General features: G+C 43.2%; 1 protein-coding gene and 1 long non-coding RNA gene across 2 annotated transcripts in view; one reads left to right on the plus strand and one right to left on the minus strand.

The window, feature by feature from the left end:
* The window catches only part of herc1 (HECT and RLD domain containing E3 ubiquitin protein ligase family member 1), a 96,846-nt gene extending 87,539 nt beyond the window's left edge, over positions 1-9,307 (minus strand). Inside the window, exons 1-4 of the mRNA XM_083653036.1 lie at positions 9,211-9,307; positions 2,871-3,847; positions 496-591; positions 52-246 (exon numbers count right to left, since the gene is read on the minus strand). Of these exons, the coding sequence (XP_083509162.1) occupies positions 52-246; positions 496-591; positions 2,871-3,821 (1,242 nt within the window). The 5' untranslated portion in view covers positions 3,822-3,847; positions 9,211-9,307. The remainder of the gene's footprint in view (positions 1-51; positions 247-495; positions 592-2,870; positions 3,848-9,210) is intronic.
* A 3,393-nt stretch (positions 9,308-12,700) lies between these two features.
* On the plus strand, positions 12,701-18,171 carry LOC310790910. The gene is made up of 3 exons (XR_014553404.1): positions 12,701-12,809; positions 13,554-13,626; positions 17,701-18,171. It is a non-coding gene; the product is annotated as an uncharacterized lncRNA (long non-coding RNA).
* The last annotated feature ends 572 nt before the right edge of the window (positions 18,172-18,743 follow it).

The raw sequence follows: 18,743 nt of genomic DNA on the forward strand, positions 1-18,743 counted from the left end.
ACACACACACAGAGCTCTTCTGCTGCAGGCAGATGGACTGTGTTCTCTTACTGTCTGCGCATCAGCAAAGCTGGGAGCCAATTTGGGTTGCAAGATCTTCTCCTGGGTGCCCTCCACCAGCTGGTGACTGCTGTTACTGCCCCACACGTAAACCTCACACGTCTCCGACACCATGGGTGCCTCGCCGGTCTGAATGCTGTCTGGGCTGACACAGGTGCGAGAGTAGTCTGATGCCATCCGGCATACCTGGAAGATAAGGAGATGAATATGCAAATGTCTTGTGCTGTTGGAAAAGGCCTCTCTGAACCTTTGTCATGTGTCTTGGGAGATTTTTCAACATGCACAGGAGAAATGATTGGTGCATCAATAGTCATTATAGTTTGCATCATGGTTTTCTACAGTGAGGATCTACAAAGTATCGAAGGCTAAGCACATCACGCTGTTATTTAAGATCATAGAGGATGTCCAAAATGTAAAATAATGCTAGTGTCTCACTTCTTCAAAAAGACAGAGTGCTGCCTCATACAACGAGCAGAGGCCATCAGATGTCCGTGTGGGTTCTCGCCACTGGCTGCGATCTGCTGAAGAGCCCTGAGATCATCAAGATACACAAACATAGAACAGAAGTTATCAAACCTTGAAATCATCGTGCTATACTGTAATTAACGAGCACAGATGCTGTACAAGCCCACGGCGCGCGTTGCAACCGTGGGTCGTGGCTTAGTTGGGGTACGGCCACGGACGGAGTCTCAGTCAAGACTCTTAGGCAATGCCGCCCTCTAGAGGCCATGTGATGGAGCACATCACCAGTAAGCGTCGCTCAGTATATCCGTTCCCCCAGACTGAGTGAATGACTCACCTGACGTCGCCGTGTGTAAGCCACGCTGCTGCAGCTACGCTGACACCGTGGGAAAAAGCGTAAAGATGAATGACTTTTGATGTTGTTTCTCATAACCACTTTCCTACAGTTTGAATAGAAAGGAGAATGTTTCATCTCTAATTTGAAGCTTGTTAGAAAGAGCATGATGATGATTTGAAGCTGTTTTTACAACTGAGAAGAATGGAAAACATCATTGAGGCCAGCCATTCCCAACCTGTGGGCTGTGAAGGTATTGCAAGTGGGCCGTCAAATCATTTGCAAAACATTACAATTTTTGCACTGAAAAATTTAATTATTATTCTTATGTATGAGAATGCATTTCTCCATTGTTGAATGATACGGTTATTTAATTTGTTATCAATTATTTGTTAATATTAGCCTATTGCAGACAGCCCCTCACTTTTACTTTCTGGTCTCCGTGTGGTGCTGATGGACAGCTCCTTTTATCATTCAAATAGAAAGTGCTCTGAGAACGCATTATTTGGCCTCCGTACTGTTTGCGGTCGGATGTGGGCCGCCAACATTTTGGAGATTTTCAAGTGGACTCGGAAAAGGTTGGGAACTGCTGATCTAGGCTGCTGTGTATTTAAAAGAATGCGGAAAACATGCTACAACGTCAGCCTCGACTTGGAGCCTTGCCGCGCGACGGCAGCTAGGCCTATACATTCTAACGTCAGCTTGACGAGGGGGTCGCAGGGGAGTCCGCAGCAAAATGATTAAATTGTGTGATTTCACTAGGATTTCAATGACTAGAAGTTAGCCCAGGGAGTTTACTGACTACACTGTCGTTGTCCCATAACGTTAGCCACAAGAAATGTGGAGAAAGAATCACTTTATTGCTTCATGCTGAGGGAGAGAATGTAGTGCATATAATTGGTAATAGCTTTCCCTCTGTCCTGTTATCTCCCCATCGACATGATATACGTGACAGCTTCAAGTACCTGGGAGTCAACATCCACCAGGACCTGACGTGGGCCGGTCACACCGCCACTGTTGTCAAAAAGGCCCAACAGCGAATACACAGACTCAGGCGCCTGAAGAAATTTGGGCTAAGGCCAGAAATCCTTAGGGACTTCTACAGAGGCACCATTGAAAGCCTGCTGACTGGCTGCTTCACCACCACCTGGTACGGGAACTGTACCACCATGGACCGCAGGGCGCTACGGAGAGTGAGACGCGCGGCCCAGCACGTAACAGGATGTGAGTTGCCAGAACTGCATGAACTGTATAAACAGCGGTGCCTCAGGAGGTCCCTGAAGATCATCAAAGACACAAACCACCCCCACAACAGTCTGTTCTCTCTGCTACCCTCAGGGAGGAGATACAGGGTTCCAAAAGCACGCACAAATCGCTTGAGGAACAGTTTCTTCCCGCAGGCCACGAGACTCCTTAACATACACAAATAGTGTAGTAGCCGTACTGTACCGTACTGTAGCTGCTACCATTACGTATGTCTAATGTTTAATTGTATGTTTAATAAGGTACATGCTATTTGCACCCGTATGTCAAATACGTCGAATTTAAAATGTTTAAGCACGTCTAAAGTATGCACACGACATGTGCACCTATGTGCAGTGAATATGCCACTGTCTCTGACTTGTCTTATCACTATACTGCCTTATTGTTGTTGTGTCTCTTGTTGTTTTTGCACTCATATGCCCTGTTATATTTGTACTATGTTGTAAACGGAGTCCACAGCACAAGAATTTCACACGTGAGTTGTACCATGGAGTGACAATAAAAAATCTTGAATCTCTTGAATCTGTTCGCGTCAGCTGTGTCAAGTCACATTTTCGGGGAGCTGCACGCCAGCCCCACCAGCCGCGGTGCAACCCTCGGCACATACGGCGCGGGCTTTGAGGCTGTAGCACGTTTCCCGTTGAAGGATAAGGTAAGACATGCAGCGGACTGAAAAGATCACACACGATCATGTCTTTGACCCACTGAACAAACTTCAGTTCTGGCTTCAGGTTTGTTAACGTTCACTTACCAAGGAGCGTCTCATCTGCATGAGGATGTTCATGAAGCAATCGTAGCCGATGAGCCCCTCTTGGTTCTGCAGCACCTTGCTCTTCTCCATGGTGCTGACCAAAGCCGAGGCGGCCAAGGCCATCTCGATCCACTCCAGCAGGTAGCGCAGGGAACCCCTCTGGGAGGCCAGGCCCAGCAGCAGCTCTGAGGCAAGCCGCCGGCCCAGAATGTCTGCCCCCGAGTTTGGCATGGTCACTCCCTTGAGAAAGGTGGTGACCTGGGCCAGGCAGTCCAGGCCCATCGGGGGGATCTTGCTCTCGTTGGCCAGAGAGAGGGGGGGCAGGGAGCTGACCACGTCGATGGCCGTGTGGATGACATCGTTGCACAGGTTGATGTTGCCCCCGGGGCCTCCACCAGGGTTGGGCAGCGGCGGCATCATCCAGCTCTGGCGCAGCAGCGCAAAGAGCAGGCTGAGGCCCGTGCGGACGCCCATCTCGATGAGGGCGTCGGTGCTGGAGCGCGGCCGCTCGCTCACCGAGTGCAGGTCGGTCGAGCCCGAGTTGTTCTCCGGCGAGTGCTGCTGCTGCTTGACCTTGCCCTTCTCGTGGTACTTGTTGGAGAGCGCGTAGAAGATGCGCTGGAGCACCAGGAGGCGTTTGCGCAGGGCGGCGGCAAACGGCGAGTCCGAGCAGACCATCTTGGCCAGGGCCAGTTGGCTGCCGAGCAGAGCGTCCAGGTAGTGCTCCTGCTCATCGCTGGAGAGGGATTCCCGCTCAAAGTCTGGCAGCTGGGGGCCCTTCAGACACAGCACCTGCTGAGGCAGAAGCACCACCTCTTTGTTGGCCAGCAGCTTGGAGTACAGCAGGGAAACTCCCTCCCGTGTGGCGATGGACTCGCTGTCCTCTGAGATCCATGAGCTGCTCAGGTGCTCCAGCCACTTGAGCTTCACCGGGGGGATCATCAAAGCCATGGCATGTCACTCCGGAGCCATCAGTCCTGACAACACAGAGGGGACACAAACACATGTCGACAATCAGCAAGCGGACCAAAAGCTTTTGCGATTTGCAAAAGAAGTGAGCTAAGATCAAATTCATACCCGTGTCCTGTGTCCCAACTGGGACATAGAAAAATGCCTTTCAAAAAGATTAACAAAACAAATGATGAATTGAGGCTAGGGTTGCATTCTGAGTGACTACTTCAGCTCCTTTAACCTGCAAAATCAAGACTGGGGTGGTAATTGACATGGTTATATCAACTGTCTAATCACCACTTTAAGTACATAAAGTGAGATTACTCTTCCCTCTCAACTGGCTACTAGGCTGTACCCTCCTTGTAGAACACACTGGAACCGGCCTGAAGCCTTGAGGATGACACTGCATTTTTGGATATTTATTTTCCACAGCTTACAGGTTGAAAATGATATCGCAAAGAGGTTTGAATTCATGGCCTCGCAAACTGGAGTGGAGTAGTCTGTCTCCTCAACTGGCTTTAATCATACTGTAGGTTTCTCCTTCAATTAGGCTGCTTTCTCACTGGAATGATTGCTTTCGTTCGGTATGGAACGCAACGTTCACACTCATCAAACGAACCGGACCTGGGGTCAGTTTGGGGACAAGTGTGCTCAGAAACGGTCCCGGGTCCCTAGTGAGAAAGCACCCGACTGCTGTTGGTGGATCTGGCCTCACCCTAAGCCATGAACAATTCTGAACAAGAAGTAGGGAATAGGGAGGGATGCACCAATATTTTGGCCGATACCAATAACCGATATTAACATTGCTGGTATGGCCGATAACCGATATTTACAGATGTCGATATGATCTGTATAAAAACACATTTCTATGATAATAACATTTTGCACATACTGAAAAACACATGTAAACAATGTGAATTTGAAACAGTTATGCATTTCTTTATTTCCAAAACATTTGGAAAAGCCCATAAATCATAGATTTATCACAATGTTTCCTCTCAATGGGAACATTTTGGCTCATACCGATAACCGATATTAACATTGCAACATCGGACCGATGCCGATATGTTAAAGAATGACTAACATCTGCCGATACCGATATGATTGCCAATACATCGTGCATCCCTAACAAGAAGGAACAACCTACTCATTGATGAGACAACCACATTGTTGGTCTGATCATGTAGAAAACATAGGCTACAGCAGGGGGGCATTTGAAGAGCCTTTGAACATAGGAAAGTTAATGATCAATGTCATGTTATCTTACAAACTGCTAAACTGACTAACTGGCACATAGACTAAGGGAGTCTTCTCAAACTGAACATTGAAGCAGCAAAATGTACTTAATCTATTATGTGAATAACATAAAGTTCCGTTGACTGAGCCTATAGGCCAGGGGTTTTCAAAGTGGGAGGCGGGCCTCCCCAGGAGGGGTGTAGTGAGAATTTAAGTTTACCCTTAAATAAGTCCAATATACTAGTAGTAACTAAGTACGGTAGTAAACATTGTAACAATGAATTATTTACAGAAACAAAAGTCTCCAGGGATCCGGGACATTACAGCTTGTTGCACCCCGAATTTCTCAGCTAGCAATGACCCCGTTTTAGGGTCATTGATGGCTTTTATAAACTCTGAACAGGAAGTCATACCAAGACACTCTACTGCAGTCACAGCGCCCCCTAGTCACAGGAGGCGTAATGATAGGATAATACCATAATAATAATAATAATAGAGAATCTATGTAAATATATATAGCTTTTATAAATCTCACCACAGGGGCACCAAGCAGTTTCAGGGGAGGCTCAGTGAATGGATGTGTAATATGAGTTATTACATTAGTTATCAAAAGGAGATCACATAATAAATAAATGTATAAATACTAGGGATGGGCATTGTAAGGGATTTAAATACTCGAGTACTCTCCTTCTGTTATGAAAGAGTACTCGAGTACTCCCCCCCCCCGGGGGAACGACACACACACATGAAAGATCCTAAGTTTGGCTATGTTAAGCAGTTACCATTAGCATTCGCCAAATGCCTGTGATGAGAGCAGGGGTGATCTGCTTTGTATGGGGCTGTTCACAGCAACTTCACACACATTACCAATTTTGCATGGAAAAAGCGCTGCCTGGTGCACTTTTTAGTTTTTACAGATTGACTGTGATAAGGTGATCCGGTGTTAGCCGTTAGCCTACCTCAGTAAAAGTAATTCCCAATACATGTCGGTAATCATTCCATACTGCTTCTTGATCACTGTTAAGTAAATCCACTTATTAAAAACTCTGGTGTTCTGCCAAAAAGTGATAACTGCAAACATGATAACTGCAAACAGTAATAATGTTCGCTAACGTTAACCGCAAAAACCACCAACAACATCCGAGTGATGGTCCCCGCCCGTGGTGAAACACGGAACGTTTGGCTATGGTAAACAAAGTTACTGTCAGGGGTCCGTTAGTCAAAGTGGTCCGTCCGAGTAAAAAACATCTAACGTTAACATCTTTGCTTGCACATCTATATATAAATTGGCCATGAACGGAAAACAACTGCAATCAAATCTTGTTTATTTTACATCTGCTGAATATAGATTGCGTTAATATACATGGACGTCTGTGTTGCTGGCGATTCGCCAGACGCTGTTAACGTTAGATCGTCCATTTTTATAGGGGAGGGGGGTGGGGCGAGTACCCGGACAGCGGAAACGGTACTCGAGTACTCTCGTTACAAACGAGTACTCGAGTACCCGAGTACTCTCCCCCATCCCTAATAAATACCTTCAGACACAGCTTTTTTATGTATTTTCCAATTTGTCTGAAGTATGTCAAACAGTAGACTATAAATGAAGATAATGTATTTGTTTCTGACTTTGCGAAAGTGGTAAAAACAGTAAAATTCCCCCAAACTACTGTATCTCTGAACTATCACTTTAACCAAATGATGTATGTTTCTCTGGGAAATAACTGACTCAAAGCCTCATTCACATTGAACGGCATATAACTGCATCTGAAACATATCTGTATTTAAACCTCTGTCTGTACAATGCCAACTTTTATTTCATGTTGATATAACCGTGCAATATCTGGAAAAATACTTGTATAACCCTTTCTTTACAATCTTATGTGGCATATTTACTTCTTGACTTGTGCATACCTTTCTTATTTTCAGTAGGTGTGTACTATTGAGAGCAGAGCAAACCGGAGCCCAATTCCTTGTATGTGTACATACTTGGCCAAAAAAGACGATTCTGATTCTGAAATCACACACATTTAGGCTATTCTATGTGATCTCCTTTTGATAACTAAATGGTTTTTTTCCACACTTCCATTCACTGAGCCTTCCCTGGCTGAAACTCTGGGGAGGCCCCCCTCACACTTTGAAAACCTCTGACATAGGCTATATATTTCCAGCACACCTGCAATGGAATCTGACAGCAGAAAATGTTCGCACAATCTAAAACATCAACAACAAACATCAGCTTTTGCCAGCCTCTCAGAATCAAAAAGTAAGGGTTTAAATTACCCCATTTACACCTGGCATTAAAATGTGTTTTAGGAGATCAGATTACAATGGGATAGTGCTTGACCAGATTAACATGAATACATTTACACCTGGTATTAATGTGTCTCCAGTGTCCACTCCACATTGAGATCCGATTGCGATCGGTTCAGGCAAGCTCCATAGAGTAGAGCGGCAGAAAAAGAGCGATGACTGTTGTTGTATGTGGATTGAGGATGCATTTGCATTTACACTTGTGTTCAATGTGGTCACAATGTGTCCCTGACCACCTCCGGAGGTGGTTTGACTAATCCGATCACAATCCATCCTCAATGTGTCAGTGCATTTACACCTGTACTTTCAAGGACTATCCGATCACAATCTGATCACTCAACACACATTTTAATGCCAGATGTGGGGTCTTTCTCGAGCTGCCACTTGCACCGACATTCAACAATCATACAGGAAGAAATCCATCGTAGAAGAGGCAGAGCCACCAGTCTATGCACCACTAGTTGCCTGAGCCTCTCAGACCATAATGCAAAGCAGCCATAAGACATGTGGTTCGGAGCCACAATCATCAAGATGGCCCATGGTCACAAACTCAAGTCCGCTAGCTCACAAGCTCACAAAATGACTCCTGGAATGCACTGAACTAAAAAAAAAATATGATATGTAATGTAATGTATGTAACAGCGTAGTGTAACACTATCAAGTTAGCTTGCAGCTTTTAGCTGTCTGTCACTCACAAGCTAATTTGTGAACACAAACCTCTCTATCCAATGGGCAGAAACCATTCCTCACTCCCTGAAGAATCCAGTGGCATCAAGATTTGCTTCCACAGTGACAGGGAAACTGACTAATACAATGTCTGCTTGAGATTTCAGATTTCCCACTTAAATTAACTTTGTTTTTAGACTGAAAAATCTAATCTGAACCTAAATGTGGCTATATTCCCAAGAACATTTCCATGAATGTTATAGTCGTACCTATTCAATCAGAGTTGTGTGCACCAGTGTGACATGCAGCAGACAGTACATCATTTGTGTCTGCACTTGTGAATATTCAAAGTACAGTGACAGTCTAGACTAAACTGGATATAGGCTGTATTTTATTATCTTGTTGCCTAAGTAAATATTTTTGATACGTTCCCTACCCTCTCCTCTAGCTAGAGGTGAGCAATTATCTTCAGACAGTCCCACACCTCTTCAGTGTTGAGAATCAGCGAACGCTAGTTCAGTTGCTTCGGCACCTCGTTAACAAGGCAACGTTTCTGGAGAACTGGACCTTGTTGTCATCTTTGTTTGGACTGGCTGAGGTTGTATAGCTAGGCTAGCATTAGCCGACAGATAACGCTTTAGCTGCCTGCTACCATGACACAGCTGGCTTGCAAACCTGCTTCTGTTGTCAGACCCAGGTTGTATGCAGACCGTTTTCCTGCACTACAAATCACTGACACGGCTAACGAAGAGATGGGTTAGCCATTATGTTAAATAACGTTAATAGTCACGCTAGTCCTGACTGCTACAATGGTCAACGTCAACCTTATGAATCTGACATGTTTGTTTTGAAACAAACAATAAATATGACTGTCAGCTAACGTTACCGATCGTTGGCTAACATTAGCTAATGCTAACGCTACCTACAAGAGTTAGTAAACAGAAAATACCTGCTAAACGTTTGACATTACACATGTACAGTTATTGCAAGTGGGCTATTATAGTACCGAACGTATGAGTCACAGCTAATGCTAGCTACTGTACGTTACAAGGCCCCGTCTATATCATGTTAGCTTCTAGCTAGCGAAACGTTTACGCTAGGTTAGCTTATCTGCTGTATCATAACGTTAGCCTGTTAGCTATGCAGCTTTACCTACTATGATAAAAGCTTCGCTTACCAGCAACTGTCAAAGGCCTCCTCTTGTTGGCGTGGTTCTTAAACAACAACGCAACTGTACTTCATTGCACAAACACAAGCAGTTATATCAATATCCGCACGCTTTGAAAGGGGACAGAGTCGAGCCCAGGGATTTCATGTCCCCGCCCGCCTCTCTCTTCCACTGCAATGGGTCTTGGCAGCAGCAGAACCCTGACCGATCCCCAGCCCAGCGCTCTGACGTCACGTGGGACACACAGACGGACACACACACACGCACGCACGCACACACACACGCGCGCACACACACACACACACACACACACACACACACGCACACGCACACGCACACGCACACGCACACGCACACACACACACACACACACAGATGACAAGGTGATTGGTTTGATGTTACAGTAGGCTATGTTTTATTGTTTGTATGTTTAAAACTGTATTTCCCCCTGTTTTGTAGTAGGCTACTTGTAGGCTACTATGTGCTTCAACACTAATCACTATGGTAATAATGCCATATAGCCTCTTTGAATGAATTGAATTGAATGAGAGAGAGAGAGAGAGAGAGAGAGAGAGAGAGAGAGCATCCGACAAAGAGACCAAACCGGTGTATGGGCAAAACACACTGCATTTTGTGCATGGTCAATGGTTTCACAAGGCGGCCCCACCATCTTTTTTCTGAATGTTGTTTGTTGTACAGCACTGCAGTAGGCTGTACCCCCATCAATCAGTTTCATGCTTGTCATTTCATGTGTGCTGTAGATGCATTATCAATGAATGAATATTGCTTGGATTGTGTGCCTGGCTGGTTGTATTATTTGTCCAACAGTAAATTATTCTCAGAAAGATATACCATAGGCCAGTGGTTCTCAAAGTGGGATCTGGGGCCAGGGGTCCTTGAGGGGGTTCCAGGGGGTCCCTAGCAAAAGGGGGATAATTTATTTTCACTATAATTCCATCCATAACACAATGACAGAATATATGACTATTTTGGTTTCACACACTTTCTCTAATAAAACATCTAAAAGCAAAAGATCGTATCAGATGGGGGACCCTGTGACAAAATCTTATAAAATGGGAGTCCGTGGTCTAACTTGTGTCAATTTAAGGGTCCTTGACATGTACAAGTTTGAGAACCACTGTAGGTATGACTGTAATATTCTATATAAAATAAAATAAATTGTCTAATTCTGCTGCTTTTATTGCATTACCTGAATACATTTTCTAAAGAGGTAGTCCTACAGCAGCTGAACGAACAGACATAGTGCTATGTGTCTTAATAAGGCGTGCATGGTGTGTTTTGTGGTTATAAGTTTATTTCACCATTAGCTACAGCATTGCAGCAGATATTCGTCCTCGGGGTCCACAAGCCTATAGCTGTTATTAGGATGTTAGGAGTGTTAACCCAACATGTTAACCTATATGTAACACAGGGAGAACATGCAAACTCCACACAGAAAGGGCAGACCGGGTTCGAAACCGGGACCTTCTTGCTGTGAGGCAGCGGCGCTGACCATGAGCCACTTCCTTCCTTATCTTGGTTATGCACTGCAGATAATATGGGAGGCCCTGCATAAGAACTCATGCAGTTTCCAACTTTCCTCCATATCTGAAAATGCAGTTCCTGTTTTACTGGTTATCATGTTTACAATCACTGGAAAATTTGGTGTAGCCTAATATGTAAGTGAGGGGGGGAGATTTATGGCTCGGCGTATGAGAAAAAAAATGCATTTTGAGAAAACATAAGGGAAAATGAGCTCAGTCAGTTTGAAGATGGAAAAATGTCTTCATATTAATTAAATAAACAGGAGTCAGTGGTGGAATGGAAGCGGTGGCACAGGTGCAGAGTATCATATGGATTAGACTTTTAACAGAGTCACAATTTTGTGGAGACTTTTATCCTTCTGCACTCATCATCTTGTTAAGAGAGTGCTTATTTTCTTTTTTTTACATAGTTCTTGTTGGATTTGCTCCTCTTGTTCTTGTGTAGCCTAAGTCTTTTCCCTGCCACCAGGCATTTCTGTTGTTGTCTATCATGCTGGCTGTTATTCTTGTCTGCTTTTTTCTTTATGAAGCCCTTTGTAACAGTTTGAAAAATCCTCTTTTTATTGGTGATTAATTTATTTTCTCTCTTTCTCTTTAATATAGGCTACAGCTACAGCTACACACACACACACACACACACACACACACACAGGTCTAGAGATGAATTTATGCGGCAGGATGTTTGTCATTGTACTACAGTGTTGTCCTAAGAAGTTTATTAAATGGACAAAATACATATTTAAATTCATTGAATATTCAATGGCATTCGCATGTAGCTACTAGTGCAGTGCCCGTTCCCCGGTTCAAAGTCGATTGGACGGACAGTCCAGGAGATATGTGAAAGCCATGATCTTATTGGTCGAATTGCATGAAATTCACCACTGCAATTTCTCAGGTTCCCAGCAGCGCCCCCCCCCACGTTTGAAGTCGATCAGATGAACGGTTCTCCAGATAAACTGCTTTTTGTGTTGCCAGTTACTGTAGGCATCACTGTTGACATCACATTAGGTAATTAGGGCAATCACCTAATTAAAAAATCCAGCTCTGTCAGGTCACGGGTGCTCTTTACACTTCCTGAAAGTTTCAGCCCAATCGCACGTATATTCTGCTCACTCACAGACGGACGAACGAATGTTAATTAAGTGGTAAAAAAACCATAGCCTATATAGGTCGGCAATACATCATTTTGTATGCGGCACATGGTCTCTCGCCCCCTTTTAGGGGGAAAAGACAAGCCTCTCGCCTTTGACTTCAATGTAAAATAGCAGTAGGCTACCAACAAATAGGCTATAGAAAAATAACAATCAATTTCATTTATTAATCACACAAAGACATCATGATCTTGCACATTCTATGGCCAGACGAGTTGTAATATATTGGCATGTCATGGTGTCTTTGTGTCATTAATAAACGAGATTAATTCTGTTATTTTTCTATGATTTCTTTTGGTAGCCTACTGCTATTTTACATTGAAGTCAACGGTGATCGCCTTGTGTTTTCCCCATTGACAGTAAAGTTTTCCCCCTAAAAGGGGGCGTATCGCCACTGTCACGCCCACTTAGGAGACTGGTCAGCCAATGAAGTTTAATACCATTGACAGACAGCCAATCACAAGCTGATGACCACGCCCATTTAGGAGACCGGAAGAGTACCATTTTTTCTTATTATTGGCGAAGCCTGCAGTGAAGAGGTGATAAACCAGTTCCTGAAGTGTCTCTCTGGTCTGGCGTTACCTCGCGTCACGTGAGGAGAGAAAGCCTGGTACGCGTTACCATAGATATAATAAATATCTATGTGTGTGGGCTGTAAAATAAAATCTGGAGCTTTCCATATTGCATTGTGATTGGCTAGTTGTTACAAACCACGCCTCTTTCGTGGGCACGATCTCTTGTGCACGAGCATTTTCATCGTGTGGACCAAAATGTGCGCACCCGAATCTGTTTATCTCCATTCGTAGCAGGCTTCAGGAGGACTAGGCCTCTGATCAATGTGTCTTTGTCCTCCGATCCAGTCTACAACTACTGCGCCCAAGCAAGGACGACTTTGGAAACGCAAAGACTCCAAGTAAGGCTGAATCATCTGGGCAGATAGATTAGCTTTATTGTTAGCGTGTAGTGCATATCCGGGAATATATCTTCTAGAATCATTGAGGACGATTGTGATCATCTCTTTTGTTTTATTGAATAGTGTTGGGTAGCCGCGACACGCAACTATAAAGGGCTTTAGTTGCATGCGTGTCGTGGCTCTCTGCCTCTCTCTCTCTGTCTCTCTCTCATTCTCTCGCTCTCTCTCTCTCTCTCTCTCTCTCTCTCTCTCTCTCTCTCTCTCTCTCTCTCTCTCTTATTAGACATGATCCCAAATTCTCTATCCAACTTTGACTCCGTTTTAACCATTATGGTTTAAATGATGACCCTTTGTGCGCTCTCTCTTTCTTTCTCTCTCTCCACCTCACACACACACACACACACACACCAAAACCTCTCTGTCTCACACACACACACACACACACACACACACACACACATTCTAAACATCACTACCATTGGAAACACAATTGTATTGTTATTCTATTAATGTTATAATACTTCCGGTGTATTTACTGTAAAATTCACACTTGAGTTGTTTTGATACTTACTGTTTGATATATCATTAATACAATAAATCAAATTCAACCATCCTCTATTAAGAACTCACAAATTGTTAAGAACTCACCATTAAATTGTGAACAATTTCCTAAAGAGTTTGAGACCCCAAATTTGCAATTCAATTTGACGAGACTGATTTAATTTAAACCTGCTGTACCTACAGAGCTGCTTGGTGGGAGGACAGACATCTGGCGTAGGAGGGGAGGAACCTTGTCGAAATGAATTCTTCAGAAGAGGTGAGAGAAATCACTGATGTTGCAACTTACACACACACTGTCCCTCCCTTTGTCCTAATTCTTTCTTTCTTTCTATGTTCCTTTATGGAAACAGAGAGACATCAACAGACCCAAACATCACCGCTGTCAGCAATGTGACAAAGCATTCAAAAGACGTAAAAACTTAAAGATGCATCAGAAAGTTCACTCAGGGAAGAAGCCATACTCCTGTCAGCTGTGTGGGAAATCTTTCAGTCAGCCATATCACCTAAAAACCCATCAACGCATTCACACTGAAGAGAAGCCCTACAACTGTGACCAATGTGGGAGCAATTTCAGTCACTTAGGTAGCCTAAAACTACATCAACGCATTCACACTGGAGAGAAGCCCTACAACTGTGACCAATGTGGGCGCAGTTTCAGTCGGTTAGGTAGCCTAAAAACACATCGACGCGTTCACACTGGAGAGAAGCCCTACAACTGTGACCAATGTGAGAGCAGTTTCATTCACTCAGGTCACCTAAAAAGACATCAACGCATTCACACTGGAGAGAAGCCCTACAACTGTGACCAATGTGGCAGCAGTTTCAGTCAGCCATATATCCTAAAAAGCCATCAACGCATTCACACGGGAGAGAAGCCCTACATCTGTGACCAATGTGGGAGCAGTTTCAGTACGTTAGGTAGCCTAAAAATACATCAACGCATTCACACTAAAGAGAAGCCCTACAACTGTGACCAATGTGGGAGCAGTTTCACTCTCTTAGGTAGCCTAAAATTGCATCAACGCATTCACACTGGAGAGAAGCCCTACAACTGTGACGAATGTGAGAGCAGTTTCAGTAGGTTAGCTTACCTAAAAACACACAAACGCATTCACACTGGAGAGAAGCCCTACCATTGTGACCAATGTGAGAGCAGTTTCAGTCAGGCCAGTGCCCTAACAACACACAAACGCATTCACACTGGAACAGGATACTGGTGTGACCGCTGTAAGAAAATGTTCACTCAGTCATCTCTTCTGAAGAAACACCGCTGCCTCTAACCTGCTGAAGATCGCCTCCATAGTCTGCAGGGGGAACAAGCTTCTCTCTGTCCAACCAAACATGTCATGATCAAAGTTCAGTAACAGCAGAGACTGACTATGCATAATTCAGGGTTCGTACGGTCATGACAAACCTGGAAAAGTCATGGAAATTCAAAATACCAAGCCCTGGAAAAATTATGGAAAAAAGTTTTTTGGGGAAAGTTTTGGAAAAGTCATGGAAAATTGCAATCCGAGCATAAAAATAGTATCACATAAATTGGCACGGCATGTAACGTTAACCGTCGCTGTGTTTCTGTTGTGTGTGTGAGAAGTGAATTCAGTGAGTTTGGCTCAGTCCATTTATAGGCACGCCCACTATCTGCCTGCTTGCTGCAGCTGAGGTAACGTTAGCACTTAGCAGTTTAAAGTCATACTATGCCCTGGACACATGCCAGGGAAGTGCAGCTTCAACAATATGTGGCATTACAAAGATACGTACCAATTATGGCTGGCGACAGATAGACAAGACACGCTAAATGCAGACTGTGCTGTAAAATCCCAGCAAACACTTTCACGTATAACGACCGTCTTCTGCACGTCAAACCACAACGTCTAGTCAGGGTCTAGTCTCTCTCCAGACTCAAATATCACGTTGAATCGCTGCGCTCCGCATACTATATAACCACAAACACTGCGCCCAGTGCAGCGATTTTATTAACCAAATTGCTCTTGATAGCGGACATTGAAAATAAATTATGGTCACGTATGGTCCTTAGTGTACTGTAATATATTAACGCTAATGAAAACCGACGTAACACACAAGCTTTTAACACACAATCGATTTTTAAACATTTATTTAAAAATATTGTAAAATTCAGGCCTTTAGCCAAAGCTTCAATAACAGAGCTCAGCTGACAGTTTAACTTGCAAATGAAAAATATAAAATGAAAAATACAATCGGCTACAGCACATAGGCCTAGCTTCTTCTTAGTCCAGCTGTTTGTTCCAGTCCAGTGAAGTCCCAACAAAATGCAATCTCCAAAAACATGCAATAATATAAAATCATAGATAAAAGGTTGAATCATACACAATCAATAAAACCAAAAGTAAAAGATATAAATACTCGTAAAAAAAAACCACAACAAGAAAGTAAAACACCAATCTACAAAAACATGCAATAACATAAAAGTAAAATCACACAATCACACATCACAACAAATAAAAACTAAAATAAATACTCATAAAACCCAAATGGAATAATAAATATAAACATGCAACTGTTGGGATGGTGAATATAAACACTGGCTGATAAACTGTCTGGTACTGCAAGCTGGATGAAGTTGGAAGCTGCATAAACCATTTTAAAATAATCTAAAAAGTAAATAAAGTAAACTGTTGCTTCTCAAAGTTGGCTTCACCTCTGAAGCCAGACGTCTTGTCACTCTGTGTCAGGAAGCACATCTGGAGCTTGTCAAATAAATCCTCATCCAGGGGCGGACTGGGATCATAATTCAGGCTGGTCATTAGATACCAAGCAGGCCAGGCCGATACGGGCTGACGTGCGAAAAATTTGGGCCGTTTGAAGCCCAATTTGGGCCGTTTGAAGCCAGATTTGGGCCGTTTGAAGCCCAATTTGGGCCGTTGGAAGCCAGATTTGGGCCGTTTGAAGCCCAATTTGGGTCGTTTGAAGCCAGATTTGGGCCGTTTGAAGCCTGATTTGGGCCGTTTGAAGCCCAATTTGGGCAGAGTCCAATTTTACAATGAAATGCACCCACTTTAACCCTGAAGTGTAATTATTACTTCAGACTAACTAATAAAGTAATAAAACCACCAGTAAACCAGTAGGCGGCGCCTGGCCTGCTGTTCAGTGAGTGGCCTGAATGCGTGCCCGATTATGCAGTCCGCGCCTGTCCTCGTCCCATTGGCTCATGTGAGCCAAATCCCGGCGCTTGACAGCTTTGTAGGCGGGCACAGGGCGTGGTTTTGCCAGAACCACGGTGGGTTTCGTAATAACGCGTCCCAGACCCAGAGAGAGCTCTGCAGCATGCAGTAACATGTGTATCAGAGTAAGAACTCTCCTGGGTCTGGCGTTGAGACTCGTTAGGGTCTAATTATATACGGAATGGAAATCGTAGTGACGTCGATGATGTTTCCTGCACGGCCGCTGCACGTAGATCGTCTCCTTCCCCACAACGTTGAAATATGCCGCTCCCACAACGGCTATATTCTATTCATCTCATTCAATATGAAAATATTTGGAAGACAGGGTATAATGTCTGATATTGCTCTCTAGCCACTTGTGTCCAGAACATACAGTATGCATGCCTGGGGCATTCCCATAACATGTGTGTTCCGATTTCATTTTGTGAACAAAGTAAACATAAGGGACTTGGAGTCAATTTGAGTTGAGTTGAGACTTTTTCATGTATACACAGGGAATTTACAAAATGTCATGGAAGTGATGGAAATGCATTGGTCAAAATGTGTATGAACCCTGATAATTATGTTTGTTTCTCAGCCATAAATCTTGACATTGCTGGAATGTAAACATGTCATTACTACAAAGTAGGGATGCACGATATATCAGCAATCATATCGGTATCGGCCGATGTTGGTCATTTTTTAACATATCGGTCATATCGGTATCGGTCAGATGTTGCAATGTTAATATCGGTTATCATTATCAGCCAAATTCTTCACATTGATATGAAATAATGCAGTAAATCTATGATTTATGGGCTTTTCCAAAGGCTTTGCAAATAAAGAAATGCATAACTTTTTCAAATTCAGTGTTAACATGTGTTTTTCAGTATGTACAAAATGTGATGATCATAAAAATGTGGTTTTATACAGATCATATCGACATCGGTAAATATCGGTTATCGGCCATAACAGAAATGTTAATATCGGTTATCGGCATCGGCCAAAATTTTCATATCGGTGCATCCCTACTACAAAGTAATATAGTTTAGATGGAGAGCTTGTGAATCTGTGATGGTTAAGTGTCTGATTTGTGATTATTACAGCAGAATAACATGGAGCTAATATCATCTCTTTTTTTTCCTCAGACCCACCATGCAGAGCGTCATATTTTGTATTGACATTGAATTCAGATAATTCAGGGTTCGTACAAAGACTTGAAAGTTTGCAGAATGCTTGATTTTGGGAATATGCTTGAATGTGAATATACTCCTTGAAAAGTGCTTGATTTTCAACATAATCTGGTCTTTCAAATGAAACTTTGAAAATAATGACACACTAAAGAAGGCTAGAATATCTAGATCCTCTGTTACTCTGGAAATAAGCAAGCATTAAATAATCATGATCAAAACATACAATCAAAGTTAATATGAACAGCTGGTCAAATAAACAGTGGAAATATACATTGATTGCTGTGGGAAGGAAGGAATGTTGTAAACTTTATTTTTTGCAATTGCATTTACAGTAACTTTACTAACATTTAGATGTGATGATAAAGGCTGTGATAGTCTGTACATTTTTGCTTTTGGTACCTTGAAAGTGCTTGAATAAAAAAAAATCCAAACATCCCCCAAATGTTGTCTCGACTTGTTTTAGTGAAATAATTCAGATTCTTGAAACCTGAGCATCACCAGTCTGCCTTATTGGGGTTTTAGCCATTGTTGCAATTTTGTTCCACTTTTGTTTATTTCATGTTTTTAAGGCTGGCTTTACACGGTGAAACTTGCACGCAACTTTAGTTGCATGCAACTTAGGTGAAACCAAGTTGCAAATGAATTGCATGGTATAAACCCTTCTGCAACTCACTTGAAACTTCTGTGAAACTCAGCTGCGACAGTTGCACAGCTCTCAACTTTGTGGAACTAGTTTCATGCAACAGCCAATCAAAATGCTGATAACCAGTCAGCTGTTGTCACAAGGTGGCAACAACGAGCTATTTATTTATTTATTTTCCTTGAATCGATCAATAAATTTGAGAAAAATAATAACAATGCACTCACCGGAGGCTCATTGGCTCAAGCTCCTTGAAAAGAGTGTGAAACGATCCACTGGTATGTCTTTTAAGTAGCCAGTCCTTCACCCACATACGTTTAACTTTTTTTTCACGTGTTTTTTCCTCCTCCTCCTCCAA

This window comes from Poromitra crassiceps, assembly GCF_964638095.1.
Source record: "Poromitra crassiceps genome assembly, chromosome: 16".
Taxonomy (NCBI): Eukaryota; Metazoa; Chordata; class Actinopteri; order Beryciformes; family Melamphaidae; genus Poromitra; species Poromitra crassiceps.